At 39.4% G+C, this 18190-nt stretch overlaps 1 protein-coding gene across 15 annotated transcripts in view; it reads right to left on the bottom strand.

The window, feature by feature from the left end:
* CELF1 (CUGBP Elav-like family member 1) overlaps window positions 1-18190 on the bottom strand; it is a 69515-nt gene that overhangs the window by 33686 nt on the left and 17639 nt on the right. For 4 of the 15 annotated variants that reach the window (XM_066321081.1, XM_066321080.1, XM_066321084.1 and 1 more), the window contains exons 1-4: window positions 4141-4253; window positions 1889-2076; window positions 1070-1152; window positions 620-668 (exon numbers count right to left, since the gene is read on the bottom strand). In XM_066321081.1, the coding sequence (XP_066177178.1) occupies window positions 620-668; window positions 1070-1152; window positions 1889-2076; window positions 4141-4211 (391 nt within the window). In that variant the 5' untranslated portion in view covers window positions 4212-4253. Of the gene's footprint in view, window positions 1-619; window positions 669-1069; window positions 1153-1888; window positions 2077-4140; window positions 4260-18190 lie in introns of those variants that run through there. The other 11 variants (XM_066321079.1, XM_066321082.1, XM_066321086.1 and 8 more) reach the window with 4 other exon arrangements.

Raw genomic sequence — 18190 nt, 5'->3', positions numbered from 1 at the left:
AACCTGTTATTCCCTCCTTTAGATGCAGCCCAGGATATGACTGGCTTTCTGGGCTGCAAGTGCACACTGCCTGTTTATATCAATTTTTTCAGCCACTAAGTCCTTCTCAGGGCTACTCTCAATCCACTCATCACTCAGCCTGTATCCATGTTTGAAAGACCATGGCCACGCTGAACTTCATGAGGCCAGCACAGGCTCACCTCTCCAGCCCATTAAGGCTCCTCTGGATGCCTTCCTTTCCCTCTAGGGTATCAACCACAGGATTCAGCTTGACATCACCCATAAGCTTGCTGAGGATTCACTCAATCCCACTGTCCATGTCCCCAACAAAGATTTAAACCACCTTAGTACAAAGAAGAACTCACTGGATGTTTCCCTGACTGACAACATGGTTCTACCACAAGCAGCACCAGGCAGATACTCTGAGTCATGGAATTTGAGAGATATCACTGACACTACCTATTATTGAAAACACACCTTTCTGTTTTCACGTTTTTTCTTTTAAAAAAACAGGTCTCCAATTCAAGATTTCATTAAAACCTGTTAGCAAAAGGGAAATGCTCAAGCTTCCTGACTAGCACAAACGATGACACCAAACTGGGACTTTAGTAAGGCTTACCATTACTCTTTTCACTGTCAGCTGGTTTCATCTGGATAGGATGGTGCATCTAAAATGTAAAAACATTATTTAATCCCAGATACATTCACTTCATTCTATATGAAATACACCCCATAAAAATTGTGAAAGAAATTATAGCCTAAGTTGCCTCTAGAGGTGTGTATGTAACACTACAAAAATTCCAAGAATAAAGGCTTTCCTAATTATATGCCATCATTCCTCCTCAGAGTATTATAAAAGCCATGCCCACCCACTTCACTGCTGTATCATTCCTTTCAATACTCCAAAATTCCCATAAGATCGGTTATTATATACATCTCATAACACTGATCTTTTCAATAGTTTTTTTACAACATTATTTTAGGGCAACATAATGTGTTTGTGCTTCAGTGGTGCTGGAGCTCAGAGAAACAAGACAGAGCTGTGAAGAAAGCAGGGTTCTGCTCTTACCCCTGGGAGGATCTTCATGTTGTGAAGAGCATTCTGTGCTTCTAGTGCAGCTTTACGGGTATAAAATGTAACAAAACAGCACCCTGCAATTGAAACAAAATATTAGCCAGCAAAGAACACTCCAATGCAAAATGTATGATAAGTAGAAGAGGTTAAGCACTGAAACAGGTGGGTGCTACTGTTTGCCACAGTTTAAAAAAGATTTCCAAGTGTAATAAAACAGAATATGTTCAGAACTGACCCAACATCTCTACACCATTAAAACAAACACTTAGATATACCTGTTGGCTACTTCGTTTTCAAACTCAATTATTTTCTAGTACCAAAACCCTACCTAACTTCACAGGCAATACTGCATATAACTGAACTGCAAATCCAGGCACAAAATCTAGTAAGGATTTAATGTTTACAAGTATTTGATGAACACAAACAACTAAAACCCCAATTTCATATTTATCTGAAACTCTGTCCCATCCAGCAATATTTTGATCGTATCACAGCATCACAGTGATGCTCTGGAGCAACAGAGTATTATTGGATGTTCTGCTTTGCAATTATAATCCATACTCCTCAAACATCTCCATCACTGCTGAGCTCTAAAAGAAATTACGATTTTTTGGAGCTCAGCTAATGGCTAGATCACAGTTCAAGTATAATTAGGCAAACATACTTAAAGGCTTTATAAAGTCTGGGCTTGCATGCACACCTGGTCACACAGAGCTCCTACAGGGTTATTTGAATAAGCACACAGCTAAGACTGCAGCTATGTGAAAGTGGTTGAAACCCCAAGTATCACAAGAGAAGTTCAGAAGTTTTCACCTTTACTTTGAGGAGGGTTTTGGCTCCTGTCCCGCAAGACATTGATTTCATAGACAGCACCATACTGTTCAAAAAGTTCTCTTAAATCCTTCTCACACCAGCTCCGTGGGACTTGACCCACAAACATTTTGATGGCATCTAGATCAGGTTGGTCTGGGTGATCCAGTGTGCCATTCATTTTCTTTGAGCTACAAAAAACAAGAAGGAATTTGTGGTTTATATATTCCTACAGATTCTAGACAAATGCATGGTTACAGCAAAATTAAAGAAAAAGTATTTTTCTACACAATATATAAATGTGTATGATGAAAATATACATATAAAGAAAAACTCTTGCACATTCCCATTATGCATACCACAGTACATTCATATTCATTGGCAAGCTGCATACTTGGAAACCAAACACACACTACACAACTGTTTAAAACTCTGTTCCCATAATGTAGTCAACATCTGGGACTCAAGATATAAATCTGCTGAGATAACCAAAAAATATCACTAGTGCAACCATGTAAATTTTTACAGACGAAGAAACCAGAACTGTAAGGAACCTAAGCTCAGTCTACCTACAAACTACCAAAGTTATCAGTAATCACTGAAAATGAAAGAATGTTTTAACAGTGTTTTAATGAGACTAACTGTAACTCTTTCCCAAGGTGAAGAGCCCTCTTAAAACAGAGAAACAGAATCAAGGGATCCAATGGTAAGTTTTTTTAAAGATTTACAAGGCAATAATTCTTTGTGAAACTAGGGAGCTTTCAGCAATAATTAGCAAAAAACCAGGCTTAGATCGTACATGAAAAGGCTGGGATTGGACAATCCAGTTAGTCACAGACTGAATCAGGTTCAATAATGTCATGATTCTAACACAAAAAGAAAAAGTCACTCCTTAGACTATAACATTGAAGTTTTGAGTACAGGAATCCTCAATAGGTTTTTCAAGGCATTCGGTTCAGCCATAAGAGCAGTTTACACCCTATTAACAGAAGTTGTGTTATGTTCCACCCAGCCAGCTGACAAGCCCTACACTGCTCACTGTATTGACTCCCCATTATTTGTTAGGTGCAGAGTGATGTCTATTATCAGTACTCCCAGCCTGGTACACCAGAGCATCTTTCCCTGCAGAAGTCTGACTGTAACGACATCCTATTGTAGCTATAGTGATTAGTTGGTTAAAATAGCTGACCGATCCCTGCATAATCTAGAAAGGACATGGAGGGGTGGAACAGCAACTATACAATGATTCCCCCCACCCCCAAACTCTTTGTTCAAGAATACAGGTGGTCTTCTTCCAGAGTAGCCAGTTCTCTTCATCTCTGCTTTGTTCTTTTGAAGGTAGTTTAAATGGCTTATTAACCGCACATGATAGTAAACAGTATTCCTCTCACTGTTCATCCGAAATTGTATTCCCCCCTGAATTTAAAAAAAATTAATGAATTTAAAAAAGAAAAATTAAAAAAATAAAATCCAAGCCCGGTACTGTTTAGTACTTTTTCCTGTCAATACACTGCTCTTGAGAGCCTAAAGAAAGACTGATGTTAGGGAAAACTCATCATTTTACAGCTGTAAGAACAGACCTCAAAACCAACAAAGTTTCCTCCCAGAAGGGAAGGGAATCATCATAAATCCTTTCACTGCTCTCCACCTTTCCACTCAGAAAGGGTCAGCACCTCTCCAAATAAAGGAGAGGTTTCTCCAAAGGGAAACAACATCTTTTACAAAGATGTAAACTAGCTCTTTTCATTTCAGTTAAGAACAATTGGAAATTGCTTGCCCTCTCCAACAATAATTTTCAGCCCTGCCTTCCATGGGTAGCTTCAATAGCACAACACGGCTCCTGTTAACTGGGCAACTCTTAATATGACCTCAACAGTATTCAAGGAGTATTTTATTCCTAATTAAAAGGCTCAGTCTGGAGTCATTAATAGAGAAGAACAGAAGCAGTTCTTCCCACAGTGATTTCAAGAATCCATTTTATAATATCAGCATCTGTACCATATGATACAAACAGTATCATCAAACAACATTATTCCTCCTTAGTCTTATCACCACAATTATCAGACCATTTTCTCCCCCATCTAGAAACCAACACCAATCTTCCATGACCACTAGGATTTCTTCAAGAAAACAAACTGCAGGCTCTCCTATCTCTCTTTCCTGTCCCTCTCTGTCCCAACAGACAGCAGGGGCCTGAGACAGCAATTCCAACTATCATTTCAGCTATAACTTAGACATGACGAGAAAATACTTACACAGGGCTTGCATTCAAGGAGCAGTGGTCCACCATCATCTCTGGGAGAAAATCCAACTTGAACGCAGCCATCACCTCAGTCTATGACAAACTACTAACACTAAACCAATGTACTGCCTAACCCCCAAACAACGCCACTTCCAAAAGTCCTGCAGGTCTTAACACTCAGCCACACAAAAAACACTCAAACCACAGAAACAGAAGCTCAGGGAGACCAGCAATAGACACCACAGAAACAAGCTGGACTGGGAAAGGGACATGGAATCCCAGATTAAAAAGGGGATGTGACCATGTGAAGGGAGGCTCAGCTTAATACACAATGAAAATGCTGATGCACTAGGCTTGTTTTGTGCAATTTTCCCTGGCGAAGCAGTACTGAGTGCACTGTCAGATAAACAGAGTGTCAGATCCATGAAGATAGCAATGGGTAACAGAGCAGAAAGAATACAAACTCCAGTCTTTCCACCCCCAACTAACTCCTTGTCTCCCAAAATGGTAGACCAAGGCCTTGAAGTTCAGACAAGCACTTTACAAATCAGCAATACTAAGGTGTGAAGTCAAGAGGTTCCTTCACCACAAACATTTTTAATAGCTGATTTCACTCTCTTCACCTTGTGCTCTACTACTGACACTCTCAACTTTTATGGCAAAAAAGGCAAACTACAATTTTTCTCAAAACCTGCCAAAAAAACGAAAGCTAGGAAGATCTGATTATTTAAAAATTCCTTAACAAGCACAACATCAAAAATGATTCCTTTTATAGAAGCAAAACATACATTGTTCGGGAAACAATACTTTGTCTAAAAATTCAGACATACAGAGTCTGTAAATGACCAAGAAAGGGAAAAAACCCAGTAATTTACTGAAAACCATTTCATTATCTTTGAGAACACTGATCAGAACACCTCAGCTGCTTCGTCATTAAAACAGATAGAGCATGTTGATCAAGGAACTGTGAGATGCATTTATATATGTAGTACAGGCTTCTTGTTAAATATCCAGTACCCAAATTAATGAGGAGATGATCTGGATAAAACTGGAAATGCAGAAATATTTGAATGTGGGGAGTGAGTGCTGCAGAGGCAGCTGGGTGTGTTGGAGCACTCCAGGAGGAATGGTTAATTGGAGTCTAATATGAGATCAGAAACCCTTATCTATGGTCAAAAGAACCACAAAATAACCTCTCAGAGCATCAAGGACTGCATTCTGGAGCCGCTGTGATCACATCCTTCTCCTCTGTCAATGACTGCAATATGTACTTGCACTAATTCTGACTGGCCAGTATACACAGCTTTATTTAGGCTTGTACAGTTACAGTATGTCAGTCTTTTTTTCGTAAATAACATTTCCAACCTCTGAAAAAAATTTTTAAAAAGAGAACATGTCTTTTGCCAGCAGTGAGGTTAATTAAAAGGAGCTAGGCATTGTAATACAAAGAGATATGCATACACTGCAAAATAAGAGAGGACATGAATTTCTCACACATCAGATACTCAACAGTAACTACCTCGTGCATGGTCTCGTGCATGGTCCTACTACGTGATAAATGCAAGGCAACTTTCTCTTTAAAGAAAAAGGTGTAAGCTATCTGCTAAGCACCATTCTTAAGAACATGCAAATAGGCATTAGGGAGCACAAGTCAATTTTTCAGCTTTCAGTAAATTTAATTGTTCTATCCACCTTGAGACATATTACAGGCTTCCCAGTTGAAAAATGCCATGCTGGTCATATTCATCATATTCAAATGTTAAATTGATCCTACAGCCCATTTCATGCATTTGTCTAAAGTAAGACTGCAGAAAAAAACCTTTCAGATTTATATGATTAGAACAACAGATTACAGGGTATGATTCCTACATGACATGAATCTATAGACACCAATACAGTAAATTCTGGTCCTATCCAGGAAGACCAGAACTCATTCCTTCTGTTCTTTCACTCATCTTTAGCTTTTTTGAGCAGCCAGTAAAATGCCCCAGCTGCCATGCTCACTGTAGGTTCGATGAAAGACAATGCTGGCAACATATAGTCTAGAGAATGGGTTTTAAAAATGTAACTGAGATTGATTAGTTTACTGAAGAAAATCACTACACCATTACAATCTGATGGTATGCCCACCCTTTCCCCCATCTCTCTGCTTCTCAAAATCAAAGTCCTATCTTCTTGTTCCATTAAGACAAAACTGCAATGTTATAAGCAAATTTTTTTGGAAAGGAACAATCAGTACTAGAATGGTGAATAAATACCTGAAGATATGTTAGCCAAGACTCAGTGCCTCTGGGTGCCATACTCCTGAAGTAATGATGGCAACTTTAGTGGCAAAACAGTATACAAATGGGTTTGGTTTAGTGTTATTTAGCTGATGGCTTCAAGCTAGTGAAATTAGAAGACTCACAGACTTCATTTGTGAATATATCAGAAAGCGTGGAAAAAGATGGTATTTCACTACTGCACATAATTAAGAACTAAATGAGGAAAAAGTGTGTCTTGAAAATTAGAAAAAAACAAAAGTCATCCTAACCATTTCTCACAAAGAAAGAAAAATAAGAGAGTTAAACACCCTTATTTTTTGCTCAGATGTCAAATTCCTGCTGGCTTCCAGATCCATTCTTTGACTGTTTCTATTCAAAGGATAACAGAAACAATGTCTGAAATTCCAAGCCCCATGGACTGTAGCTACACATTTAAATGTGGTGCTCATCTGACAATATGAACATTGAAAAACTTCTACATACTGCACATTAGATGTCAATTTTTACACTTCTGAAGCCCTAGATAATGCTGCACAACGTGTCATTATATCTGCTCCTCAGAGACTGCAGAGTACAAATGCTCAAAGTTTTTTGCTTCTAAGTTTACAGAATTATGTCAGATGATAGGGCAAAAAACATCCCGGAAACTCACCACAAAACCAAAAAATCCTGTATAATATTTTCTTTCCTAAGAAAGCCTAGTTCTAATGAGCAATTAACTCTGAAAGCTGAAGATAATACCATCTTTTATTTTATACATTCTGTACTCAGACAGCATACACAAATTTGAAGCTGGAGCACTACCGGCATGGTGAGAGCAAGCTATGGGAAAGGATGTAGGCTATGGGGAAATCAGACACTGTGAAGCTCCGAAGGAGACAGGTCCTAGAATAAACATCCCCTGGTATTATCTGTGCGTATCCAGATTCTTACAGTGCTGCTGAATTGCAGTTTTGTTTTTAAACTGATACCCCCTAGATTACATGCATCAAAATACAGTAGCTGCTTGTCAATATTTTGTTGTTTCATTGTTGATCACGTAAGCATGTGGTCAGAGTGTTTTCCGCCTGTGTTGAAATCCAAACTGTCCCCCCATGCCTCATTGGGTACAAAAAGCCCCTTACCTAGTTGCCAAAGCTGCAGTTTCTTCCTCTGCCAATTTCTCTGTTATGCACTGTGGGTACACAAATCGGACACATTGAGAATATTGAATTTATCATCCAAATACATCAAGTTTTTGGGCTGCCTACAATTCAGATTGAAGAACTGAAGAACATTTTATTTATTTGAACTTTTGTAGAAGTTCCCAGGTGGAGAAAAGGGATAGGAGGGGAAGACAACTGCCTTTACCTAGGAAATACCAAAGTTTCACAGCCCTCTCTCTTACACATTTATCTAAAAGCAGACAAATGAGATCTAGACACAGATGAATTTTTACAAATTAGGTAAGTAAATTTATTTCTAAAAGTAGATCCTACTATAAGCTTTCTTCCCCTTCCCCTTCCTCAAAATATTTCTGGGGAAAAACTTTTGAGGTATATCAATACATTCTTGATCTACTTCTCTGGCTTGCAAATGAAGTCCTGTAGCTTCTACTTCAATTAATTCTGTGAAAGCTAAAAAGGAATGAATTATGAATTTTCGTCTGACTGAAGAATCCCCAGGACTCCCAGCTCTCTGCCAGCAGATGAAACAGCAAGTCACCCAGCCTTCTGGCTTACAGGACAAGGCTTTCTCTGCCTAAGTACTCTTAGAAAGAGAAAAATGAAACAGCAGCTAAGCTACCTTTTTTTTTGACAGTAAAGACAAATTGTAGCAGTAAATTATATAAAATTCATTTTGAAAAGTTAAGGAATTATTTTTTCCTGAAAAAGGAGCTGAAACTTTGCATTGAAGTGAACATACTTGTAATTCTAATTAACTCTAAACAGAGAAGCTTATAAAAAGATAGACAAGAAACCCATACAGGTACATTTTTCTCTCAAATTATTCATGGACCTCCTCAAATACATATGCTTATCTGTTCTTCCTGCTTTGCAACATTCACTTCACACAGAATCTCCTTCCCCACAATTCACAAAGCAGGTGGAGTTTCCTGTGTTCACGGGAGTAAAACAGGAGACTAGTAAAGGCAAATTGAAACTGTTAAGAGGGAACAATTCTTAATAAATTCATAGATGAATATTTAGTGGTGGTGACTTTTGTAATCCTGTCAAAGCTTGACAAGGCTTGAACACAATTGGATGTATGCAGGGATATTTCTTTCCCACTTTTATTTACTGCACATATATAAAAATCCTAACTATTTTTTTAAACAGATAACCCATGGGTTATCTGCCTCAAAATACTGCATATAAGAATTACAGCTTCTAGTTAACATTAGAAAGGAACAACTAAGTAACCTCATCTTTAAACATAGCCTAATCAATAAAGATTTTAGACCCATTTGTCTAATGCACATAGTTACTAGGCACTATCAGAAAGAAATTAAAAACCAGAATAGTATGTCCAGTCTGGCAGTTCTCAATGTCCTTAAGTCACAACTTTTTACCTTTCTAAATCAACAAATGCAGCACAAATTCTTCATATGAAAATAGATAAAGAAGACAATGTTTGAATTAAGACACAAAAGTTACTGCTTCTCTGTAGTCACTGGTATCACAACTATGATGTGGCAAAGCAGGATATGAAGTGCTATACCTCTGTAAGCCTGTTGAACAAAGAGGTTCTGAACTAAGCTGGTCAGGAAAGACCTATTGCTTGCAAATGGTATCACAGAGAGAAATCAAGGTGTTGACAGCTGCAGTAGAAGAGAAGGCTTTGTTCCCAGCTTCATACCAACTCAATGCAAAAATCCAAGCAACTGCCCTTAGCTATTCAATTTCCAGACTGACAAACCAGGAGGCAAGTGATGCTTTCCTGAAGGACTACGAACTGAGAATACTGTTTGCTATACAATAAACCCACACACTAGAGAAGTGATCCTTAACACAAATATGTCAATACATACCAAAAGCAGAATTAAAAACAAAAAAATCCAAAAAACCCCAAACAAACAAAAACAAACAACCCCACACACACACAAAAAAGCCCCCCACCAAAACTCTTCCTATGGATATGTTGTACCTCCTTAGACTTAATCCTGTATATCTCAAGATCCTTCAGTGACTTTGAGTGACTTCAGTTCATTTATGTGTAGACCACAGACTATAGCCAGACCAGTTCACAGCTACTTGCATATTGATGGGAAAAGAGCAAGAGCTGAATGTTCTGTTTCCACTTCCCCTTCACTTAATGCTAAATTATTAGGAACTTAATGCCTTGACACATTTATTGGTCTGACGAATTAATACGAATATGAACAGTGAATTCAAGTGTTTTCACGAAGGAATAGTATAATTACAGAATCATAGATGTGCTTGGGTTGGAATGAAGCTTAAAGCTCAGTTATTTCCAGCACCCCTCACCATGGACTGGAACACCTCTCACTACACCAGGTTGCTCACCACCTGATCCAACCTGGCCTTGAACTCCAAGGATGGAGCATCCACAAATTCTCTTGGCAACCTGTTCCAGTACCTCACCACTCTGATACTAAAGAATTTTTTCCCAACATCCAGTCTAAACCTTCTCTCAGTTTGAAGCCATTCCCACTCATTCTATCACTACATGCCCTAGTAAACAGTCTCCCATCTTTCTTGCAGGCTCCCTTTGGGAACTGGTGATGCCAAACAGTTCTGCTTTGACTGCTATACATTTATTGGTCTGAACAGTCTAGGTGTGTCCCTCTTACTTCAAACAACAAGCAGTGAAATGAATACACATGACTGCCTCAAGCAGGTTGTATTTCCAACTTTTCAAATGACAGCTAAGAAAGCAAAATCCTAATGACTGATACAACAGCATTCCCCCTCTGAGAAAGAAAGATGTATTTCACACACAGGTTAGTACCTTTTTGGAACTCCTTGGCAAGATAGTGCAGATGCAGCAAACTTATGTGAGCAGAAAAAGAGACTAGATGAATACTTGGAAGAGACCACCAGAGGCTACCAGACAAACCACAACAGGTGAGGTTCTGAGCTTAAAACAGAGAGGCTGAGAGACCACCGAGTCAGTTCTGTGGTAACACTAGAGGTTATTAGCCTCTGTGAATGGCAACAATAGGCCTAGAACATGCCAAAGAGCAGGAATTTGCCTATGCATTTGTGTTAGGACAAAACAAACCACAGAGTGTTAAAAAAAAAAAAAAAAAAAAAAGGTGTCCTGTTAAAGCTACCCAAGAACTGAACTATACACATACAATGTAAACACTCATTAAAAATATCTGCACTATATTCAATTGCTTTAGTAAGTAACACTAAATCCTCTCCAATAGCTCCCCCAACACCACAAACAACACAACAAAAACACCCAAATCCCACACCTCTGGACTTGAGCAAATGCGACAGCACAGACAGAACCCAGTATACACACTTTCCCTTTTTTTTATAATGCCTTGCAATTGCTTTCACTATGCCACTACACAACTGATGAACAAATTCAATCTGTGATGTACTCAATATCTGGCTCACTCCTGAGGACAACCAAATGGCACACAGCAGCTCTGCAATATCTACCAAGAAAGAGCTTATCTACCAGGAAACAGGTTACAACATCTGCTCAAATCCAAGAAGTCAAAAAAAACTCCACCCCAAACTGCAACTAGGTCCTGCTCTGCCAGTAACTGCTACTGACAGCACATCTAACGAGAACTTGGAAGCTGAATTACCAATCTTAGGATCCCCTTATAATAAAAGAATGAAGTCCACAAAGTTTAAGGCAGTAGCCTACAAACTTGTTCAATTTTCCTCTCATGTTCTGATACATTGCCTCTTCATCTGCTTGCCTGACAGGGAACCCAGGATTGTGCTGTCAATGTCCCGATGGGGCTGTGGGTATTGGAATTCTGCGACGTGAGCAACCCACAGCTCTGCAGACAATGATCTGCTTCTCTAGGCAAGAACAGCTGCATGATACTGCCCTGAGTTTTACTTTCTTAGTGCACAGCTTTCAGCTAACACAGCAGCATGAGGTTGCTAACCCAGTGCTTGACCCGCTGCAGCTGTGTCTGCTGCTTCAGTGATGATGCTACAAAGGCTTCCACAGCCATTACCAAAGAGAGAAAAATGAAATAGCCTGGCCATGAGACTACCTCCTGACAGGGACCTGAAACACCCATCTCTGACCATAAAATTTCTCATTACTCTGTTGTCAGTGGAGAATATGAAAGCTGATAGCCTTCATAGCATTAGCTCAAGGTATATCGCAACTATTCTTTCCAGAATCTGTAGTTATTTAATTATTTCTTTTACATAAAAAACCTCAAAAGACTTTCAAATATCTTAGTCTGCTGTGGTGCAATGTACAGAGTGACAGACAACTTCAGTTAGTGTATGTGGATTTTTCCAAAGACACACAGTATGTACTCACCCTATTTTCAAGGAGAGTACTTGTGCAGCACTAGGACAGTAGACTACTACATTAACCCAGTGAAATTAAGAAAAAATATCCCTATATGTAAGTAAAATCCTCAAATTAAGAGACTGTTTCCTAGAAAATTCATGTTCTTTTTGGTGTTTAATTATCTCCTTCATATACCCATTCCCTAATGATATATTACATGCATACATTAATCTTCATAGAAATATAAGAAGTACCTGGATTGTTTTCGTTTCCTTATATTGTAATATGTTTTCTTTTGCTAGCATTAATTTTGTAATTAAAGTTCTCATTGTTACCTTCGAAAAACTGATCTGAAATTTATGTTACATTTCTGCCTTTCCCTGATACATTTTGTTCATTTTGCAGATTTCTGTGTTTTTCAGACTACTGGAATGCAGAGGGAGACAAAATTGTAGTTGGGAATTTAAAACTAAGGCACAGGACACAGGAAAACTTACTGTAATGCAAAGAAGACAACAAAATCTGATTGAGAAGACACTGTATTAAAGGTACCAGACACGAAGCATATAAGCAAACAAACTGCTCAAAGACCAAATAATGAATTTGAAGCAATTAATGCAGGAAAACCCCTTAAAGCACCAGTAGTTGTGGAAGAGATAACAACAAGCCTTAATCCAGGTTTCCTAGAAAAATTAATTTTGTCAAATCACAGACAAGGAGTAAACATCACATGCTTAACCCTCTTTGCAAGACATTTTACAAATAATGATTTATATTAGGAAAAAGCATTGATGTATCCCAGGGCAATTGCTTTTAAAGCAGACATGTACAGGTTTCTTCCCCCTGTTCTAGTACACTAAAGACAACAGTAACAGAAACAAAAGAATTAAAGCTCTTCCTCCTTACCTCTAGGCTCTGGGTTTGTTTGGTTTTTTTTTTTTTTGGATTTTTTTTTTTTTTTTTGTAAATTGATATGAAATGTCAGATACTGCTTAAACTCTACAGTAAGGTATGTAAAAGAAAATTTCACTTTAAAATTGCTTTTTTTTAACATATGGAAACATTCCAGTAGTTTGATTCTGAGAAGCATTTTGAATTTTTATAATCACAGTGCTAGAGCATAAAAATGCTTTCACTTTGCAAGAGACAAAAAACTATGAAAACTTTAAGTACCTGAGAGAGATTGGAAAGACCTGTAGACACTTTGGCACTGCAGACAGAAAAAACTTCTTGAGAAAGTAGGAAAAGTGCCTTGGTCACAACAATAGCAAGAGGAAATTAATGCAGCTGTATGACACAGGAGACAAAGCAGGAAATGAGTATAAGAAGAGAGGACACACATTTCTACCCTGTGGAAGGACAGGGGACAGGATGGAATGTTTAAGGCAGCAGCAAGGTTTGAATTTTCCCCTTGCACCCTTTCTTTTTGTTTATTGACTGAATTCAGACCCTGAGATACAGAAATACAGAAGACAAATCACATTTGCACTACAGTGATCAAATCTTTACTGCAAGAGAGTAAGAATATAATGCTTGCAAGCAATCTTGTGCTGAAGGCAAAGTACGGATGCCACTTAAGAGTGTCTTTGCCCTCTTTCCTTCCCCTAAATGTTGCCTCTGAGTTTGTTTTGTTTTATTTTTTTAAAGAGGAAAATAGCGACGGTAAACTTCTGGCCATCTTTTTTGTGCAAGAAACCATCCTGCAAGCAACTCTGTGGAACAGAAAACTTTAAATATGTTTCAACTTTTTTACCGTGTCAATAGAAACACAGTACCTATAAATCTGGTTTCAAATATCTGTATTTTCCTGTCCTTTCCTGTATGACGTGAATTCTGCAGTTCTGTACTTAGTCAAAAGGACACACTGGAAAAAAACATTTTGCAATCTCTACAATATTTGCCAGATTTTTAAGCACTCATCTACACATTTTAGGACAGTCTTCTGACTGAAACAGAGCCAGAATTTATTACTCTAGTAAGGACCTGGAAATCCAGTCATTCTTGGAAAGCTCTCAACAGTCTGTTTGTCCTCTACCCAAACATGCCATAAAGCATTAGAACAGGCCAAGCAACTACATTTACACAGAGAAGGCTGCGTGGTTGCATACTGGACCCAAGGGGAACACCAGAACCAGCTATACAATTCCAGGATAATACCATGTATAAAGGTTTTCATATTTTTATATTATTTATATTAACCTGCAGGAGGAGAACCTCTGAATCAAAAACACCTTTAAGTTTATGGCAAGCAGCACATCTTGTGCACACGTAAACTAAAAACTTACAGTAAGAACTGGCCAGAGTCACTTTTTTTAAACTTAAGAAATGTAATATGTTATCTTAACTCAAAGGAACAAACTACAAATTCTTATTCTCCTTACTGAAATGTGTTAGAATAGCAGTTAGACACGTCTAAATGTTTTTTCTGATAGTCTTTTATTTTCTTCTTCTAAGTTTCAAGAGATCTTTTGGACTAAAAGCAACAAGTTTCAAGTTTCATTGTCCTTTGCAGACATCAGAACAGTTGCACAAGCCATTTTGAGGAGTTTCATCTCAATCTGTTTTTATGAATAGTACCAGATACAAACAAGAATCAGTTAATATTGTACTACAAAAAGTCACTATTTCTCTCTCATTTCATTTTATCCATAGGAATAAGCTTTTTGTTGCATGTTACCTGAAGAAAGTTCAAATGTAGTCCAGACAGGGGGTCTACAGGAAAGCACTTTACACACTTTAAATAGTAATCGCTGCAATAATAATTTTTATGTTGAACACTAACTTAGAACACAATAAGGCATCATTCCCCCTTGAGGGCATGAGGCTACACAGGTATAGCTCCAGGATGTCCATGAGGAGAGTGGAATGCAAGTTGGATGTGGTGTCCCTGAAAAGATAAACAATTCAACCTACCACATACAGTGTGAGGTAAAACCAGAAGCAATGAGAGAAGTTCCAGGATCACTCCTGGTACAAAAGAAATGAGACTGATTACATTGTTATTTTGTCTCTTTATCAAAGCTGGGAGTCCTACTGCCTATTTTGGATAAGCAGCCATCTGCAAAACTTCACTAGCTTTTAAGCTACTCAGGACCACAATATAAGTGCCAGAAAGCATATTTCTGAAAAAAATATACTCTAGAGTCAAAAGATAATCAGTATGACACATGTATCTCAGTTTTTCTAATAAGCTAAGAAAATACAGCCATGTCGATTTAAACACTTACTCTTTAATAATCATTAGATACTGTAGTAGGTTTCAACTTCAGGAAAAGCTAAGCCCAGAAAAAATGAAGAATACTACTCTGATCCAGTTCCTTCAAACAAACAAATGATTCTCTCATCAAATAAATTTATACCTACTTTCCCAAACTATAAATGGCTTTAGAAGTACTGAGGAAGAATTAACTTTTTACAGAAGAAGAACCAAAATGCCTTTTAAATTTCATGCAGGAATTACAGCTTCTCTACCTGAAAAGGCAGCAGGATTGATAGCCCAACTGAAGTGCATCTACACCAATGCACACAGCTGGGAGAAATCTTGCTATCGCCAGCCTTTGTTCTTGTGGAGGACTTCAACTTACCAGATGTTTGCTGGAAATACAGAACAGCAGAGAGGAAACAGTCCAGGAAATTCTTAAGAGTGTGTGGATGGTAACTTCCTGACACAGATAATGAGGGAGACAGTAGGGAAAGCATCCTACTGGACCTGCTGTTTACAAACAGGGAAGGACTGGTGGGTGATGCTGGAAGCTGTCTTGGGCATCACAATCACAAAACGATAGCTTCTGGTTGTTGGAGAAGTAAGGAGGTAATGCCAGCAGAAGTGCCATCCTGGATATGTGGAGGGTAGACTTTGGCCTGAGGAAGAGACTGGTTGATGGAATCCCTTGGCAGGCAGGTGCTTTTTTTGTTTGGTTTTTTTTGTTTTGTTTTGGGGTGTTTGTTTGTTTGTTTTGAGGGGCAAAGGAGTCCAGGAGGGCTGGACATGCTTTAAGGAGGAAATCCTAAAGGCTCAGGAGCAGGCCTATGTGTTGGAAGATGAGCCAGCGATGAAGGAGACCAGGCTGGCTGAACAGAGAGCTTTGGTTGGAACTCAGTTGGGGAAGGAAAGAGTGTATCACCTTTGGAACAGGAGCAAGCAACTTGGAAGGACTACAAAGATGTCCTGATATTATGCAGAAAGCAAATTAGAAGGGCCAAAGCCCAACTAGAAGTTAATTTGGCTATTGCAATAAAAGACAATAAGAAATGTTTTTCAAAATGCATTAGTGACAAAAGGACGGCTAAGGAAAATTTCCATCTGGATGCAGAAGGAAACAGTGAAAAAGGATGAGGAAAACGCAGAGATACTTACAGCCTTTTTTGCCTTAGCCTTTGATAACAAGTCTAGTTTTTCTCAAGGTACCCAGACCACTGAGATGGAAGACTGAGATGGGGAGCATAATCTACAAAGAAAGGGTTAGAGACTTGCTTAAATCCATGGGACCTAAAGGCATCCACCCATGGGTACTGAGAAACCTGAAAAAGCTAGCCAAGTCACTTTCCACCATTTACCACCAATCCTGTTTAACCAGAGAGGTCCCAGTTGACTGGAAGTTAGCAAATGTTACACTCCATCTACATGAAGGGTTGAAAGGAGAATCTGGGGAACCACTGATGCCTAGAGAGGCTATCTGGAATAGAGGCTAGACAGTGTTAAAGGGATAAAGTAGGTATTCATTAAAAGGCCTTCAAAGGATACACCTTGGGCAGTACAAGAGCCTGATCATGGCTCTACCCAAGATGGAAGATGGGTCACAAGTTTTCACACTTTCATAAGTTTTGCTAGATTTGCCTTTTGGGGTTCATTGCCCAATTACAGCTTCAGGTTATGAAGTCCCATCCTCTCAGACTGCTCTCCTCAATTCACCGTTGTTTATACCTTTTTTGGGCCTGGAGCAGCAATGGTGTTTTGGGTTCTCAGGCTGGAAAAGGATTGTTTTGTCTAACTAAACTGTGAATAGAACTTGCTAATGCTTCATATGAAGTTCAGAGTTATATACTAATGCAGTACAGAATCTGGAAAATATGAAAGCTAAAACTTAAGGCATCACCATAGGCCTGTGAGCCTGACCTCTGGGATGGGGAAGGTCATGGAACAGTAATCCTGCGTACCATCACACAACACACATAGAACAAGCAGGGGATAAGGCATAGACAGCAAGGGTTTCTGAAAGGCAGGTCCTGCTTTACCAACCTGATCTCCTACATCAAGGTGACCTGCTGAGTGGATGAAGGAAAAGCTTTAGATGCTGTCTACCTGAACTTCAATAAAGTTTTTGGCATTGTTTCCCACAGCATCCTCCTGGACAAAGTGACTCTGGCTGGACTGCTGGGCCCAGAGAGTGGTGGTGACTGGAGTTACATCCAGCTCACGGCTGATCACCAGTGGTGATCCGGAGGTCTCAGTCTGGGCTGGTCCTGTTTAATCTCTTTATCAATGGTCTGAATGAATGGATCAAGTGCATCCTCAGCAAGTGTGCAGGCAACACCAAGTTGTGTGGGAGTGTTGATCTGCCAGAGGATAGGAAGGCTCTGCAGAGGGATCAGGGTAGGCTGGACCGATGGACTGAGGCCAACGGTGTGCGTCTCAGCAAGGCTCAGTGCCAGGTCCTGCACTTGGGTCACAGCAACCCCAGGCAGCACTACAGGCTGATGGAAGTGGGGCTGGGAAGCTGCAGAGCAGAGTAGGACCTAGGAAGGTTGGCTGACAGCAGCTAAACATGAGCCAGCAGTGCCCAGAAGGCCAATGGCATCCTGGCCTGTATCAGCAATAGTGTGGCCAGCAGCACCAGGGCAGCAATTGTCCCTCGGTACTTGGCACTGGTGAGGTTGTACCTCAAGGGCTGTGTCCAGTTTTATGGGCACAAGGGCTGGAGCATGTCCAGAGAAGGGCAATGAAGCCGGTGAAGGGTCTGGAGCACAAATCTTATGGAGAGAACTTGAATAAGCTGGGGTTGTTTAGCCTGGAGAAAAGGAGGCTGAAGTGAGACCATACTCCCTTTACGGCTAGCTAAGGGAAGTTTTACTGAGGTGGGAGTCAGTCTTTTCTCCCAAATAACAAGACCAGATAAAAGGGCCTCAAGTCACACCAGAAGAAGTTTAGATGGGATACTAGGAAGAATTTCTTCATTAAAGGGTTGTCAAGCATTGGAACAGGCTGCCCAGAGAAGAGTTAAAATGTCCATCCCTGGAGGTACTTGAAAAATGTGTGGTGCTTAGGGACAGGTTTAGTGACAGATTCAGCAATGTTAAGTTAATGGTTGAACTCTGTGATCTTAAGAGTCTTCTCCAACCTTAAAGATTCCATGACTA

The sequence above is a fragment of the Sylvia atricapilla genome, chromosome 6, assembly GCF_009819655.1.
Source record: "Sylvia atricapilla isolate bSylAtr1 chromosome 6, bSylAtr1.pri, whole genome shotgun sequence".
NCBI lineage: Eukaryota > Metazoa > Chordata > Aves > Passeriformes > Sylviidae > Sylvia > Sylvia atricapilla.
This window is presented reverse-complemented; position numbering and strand designations above follow the sequence as displayed.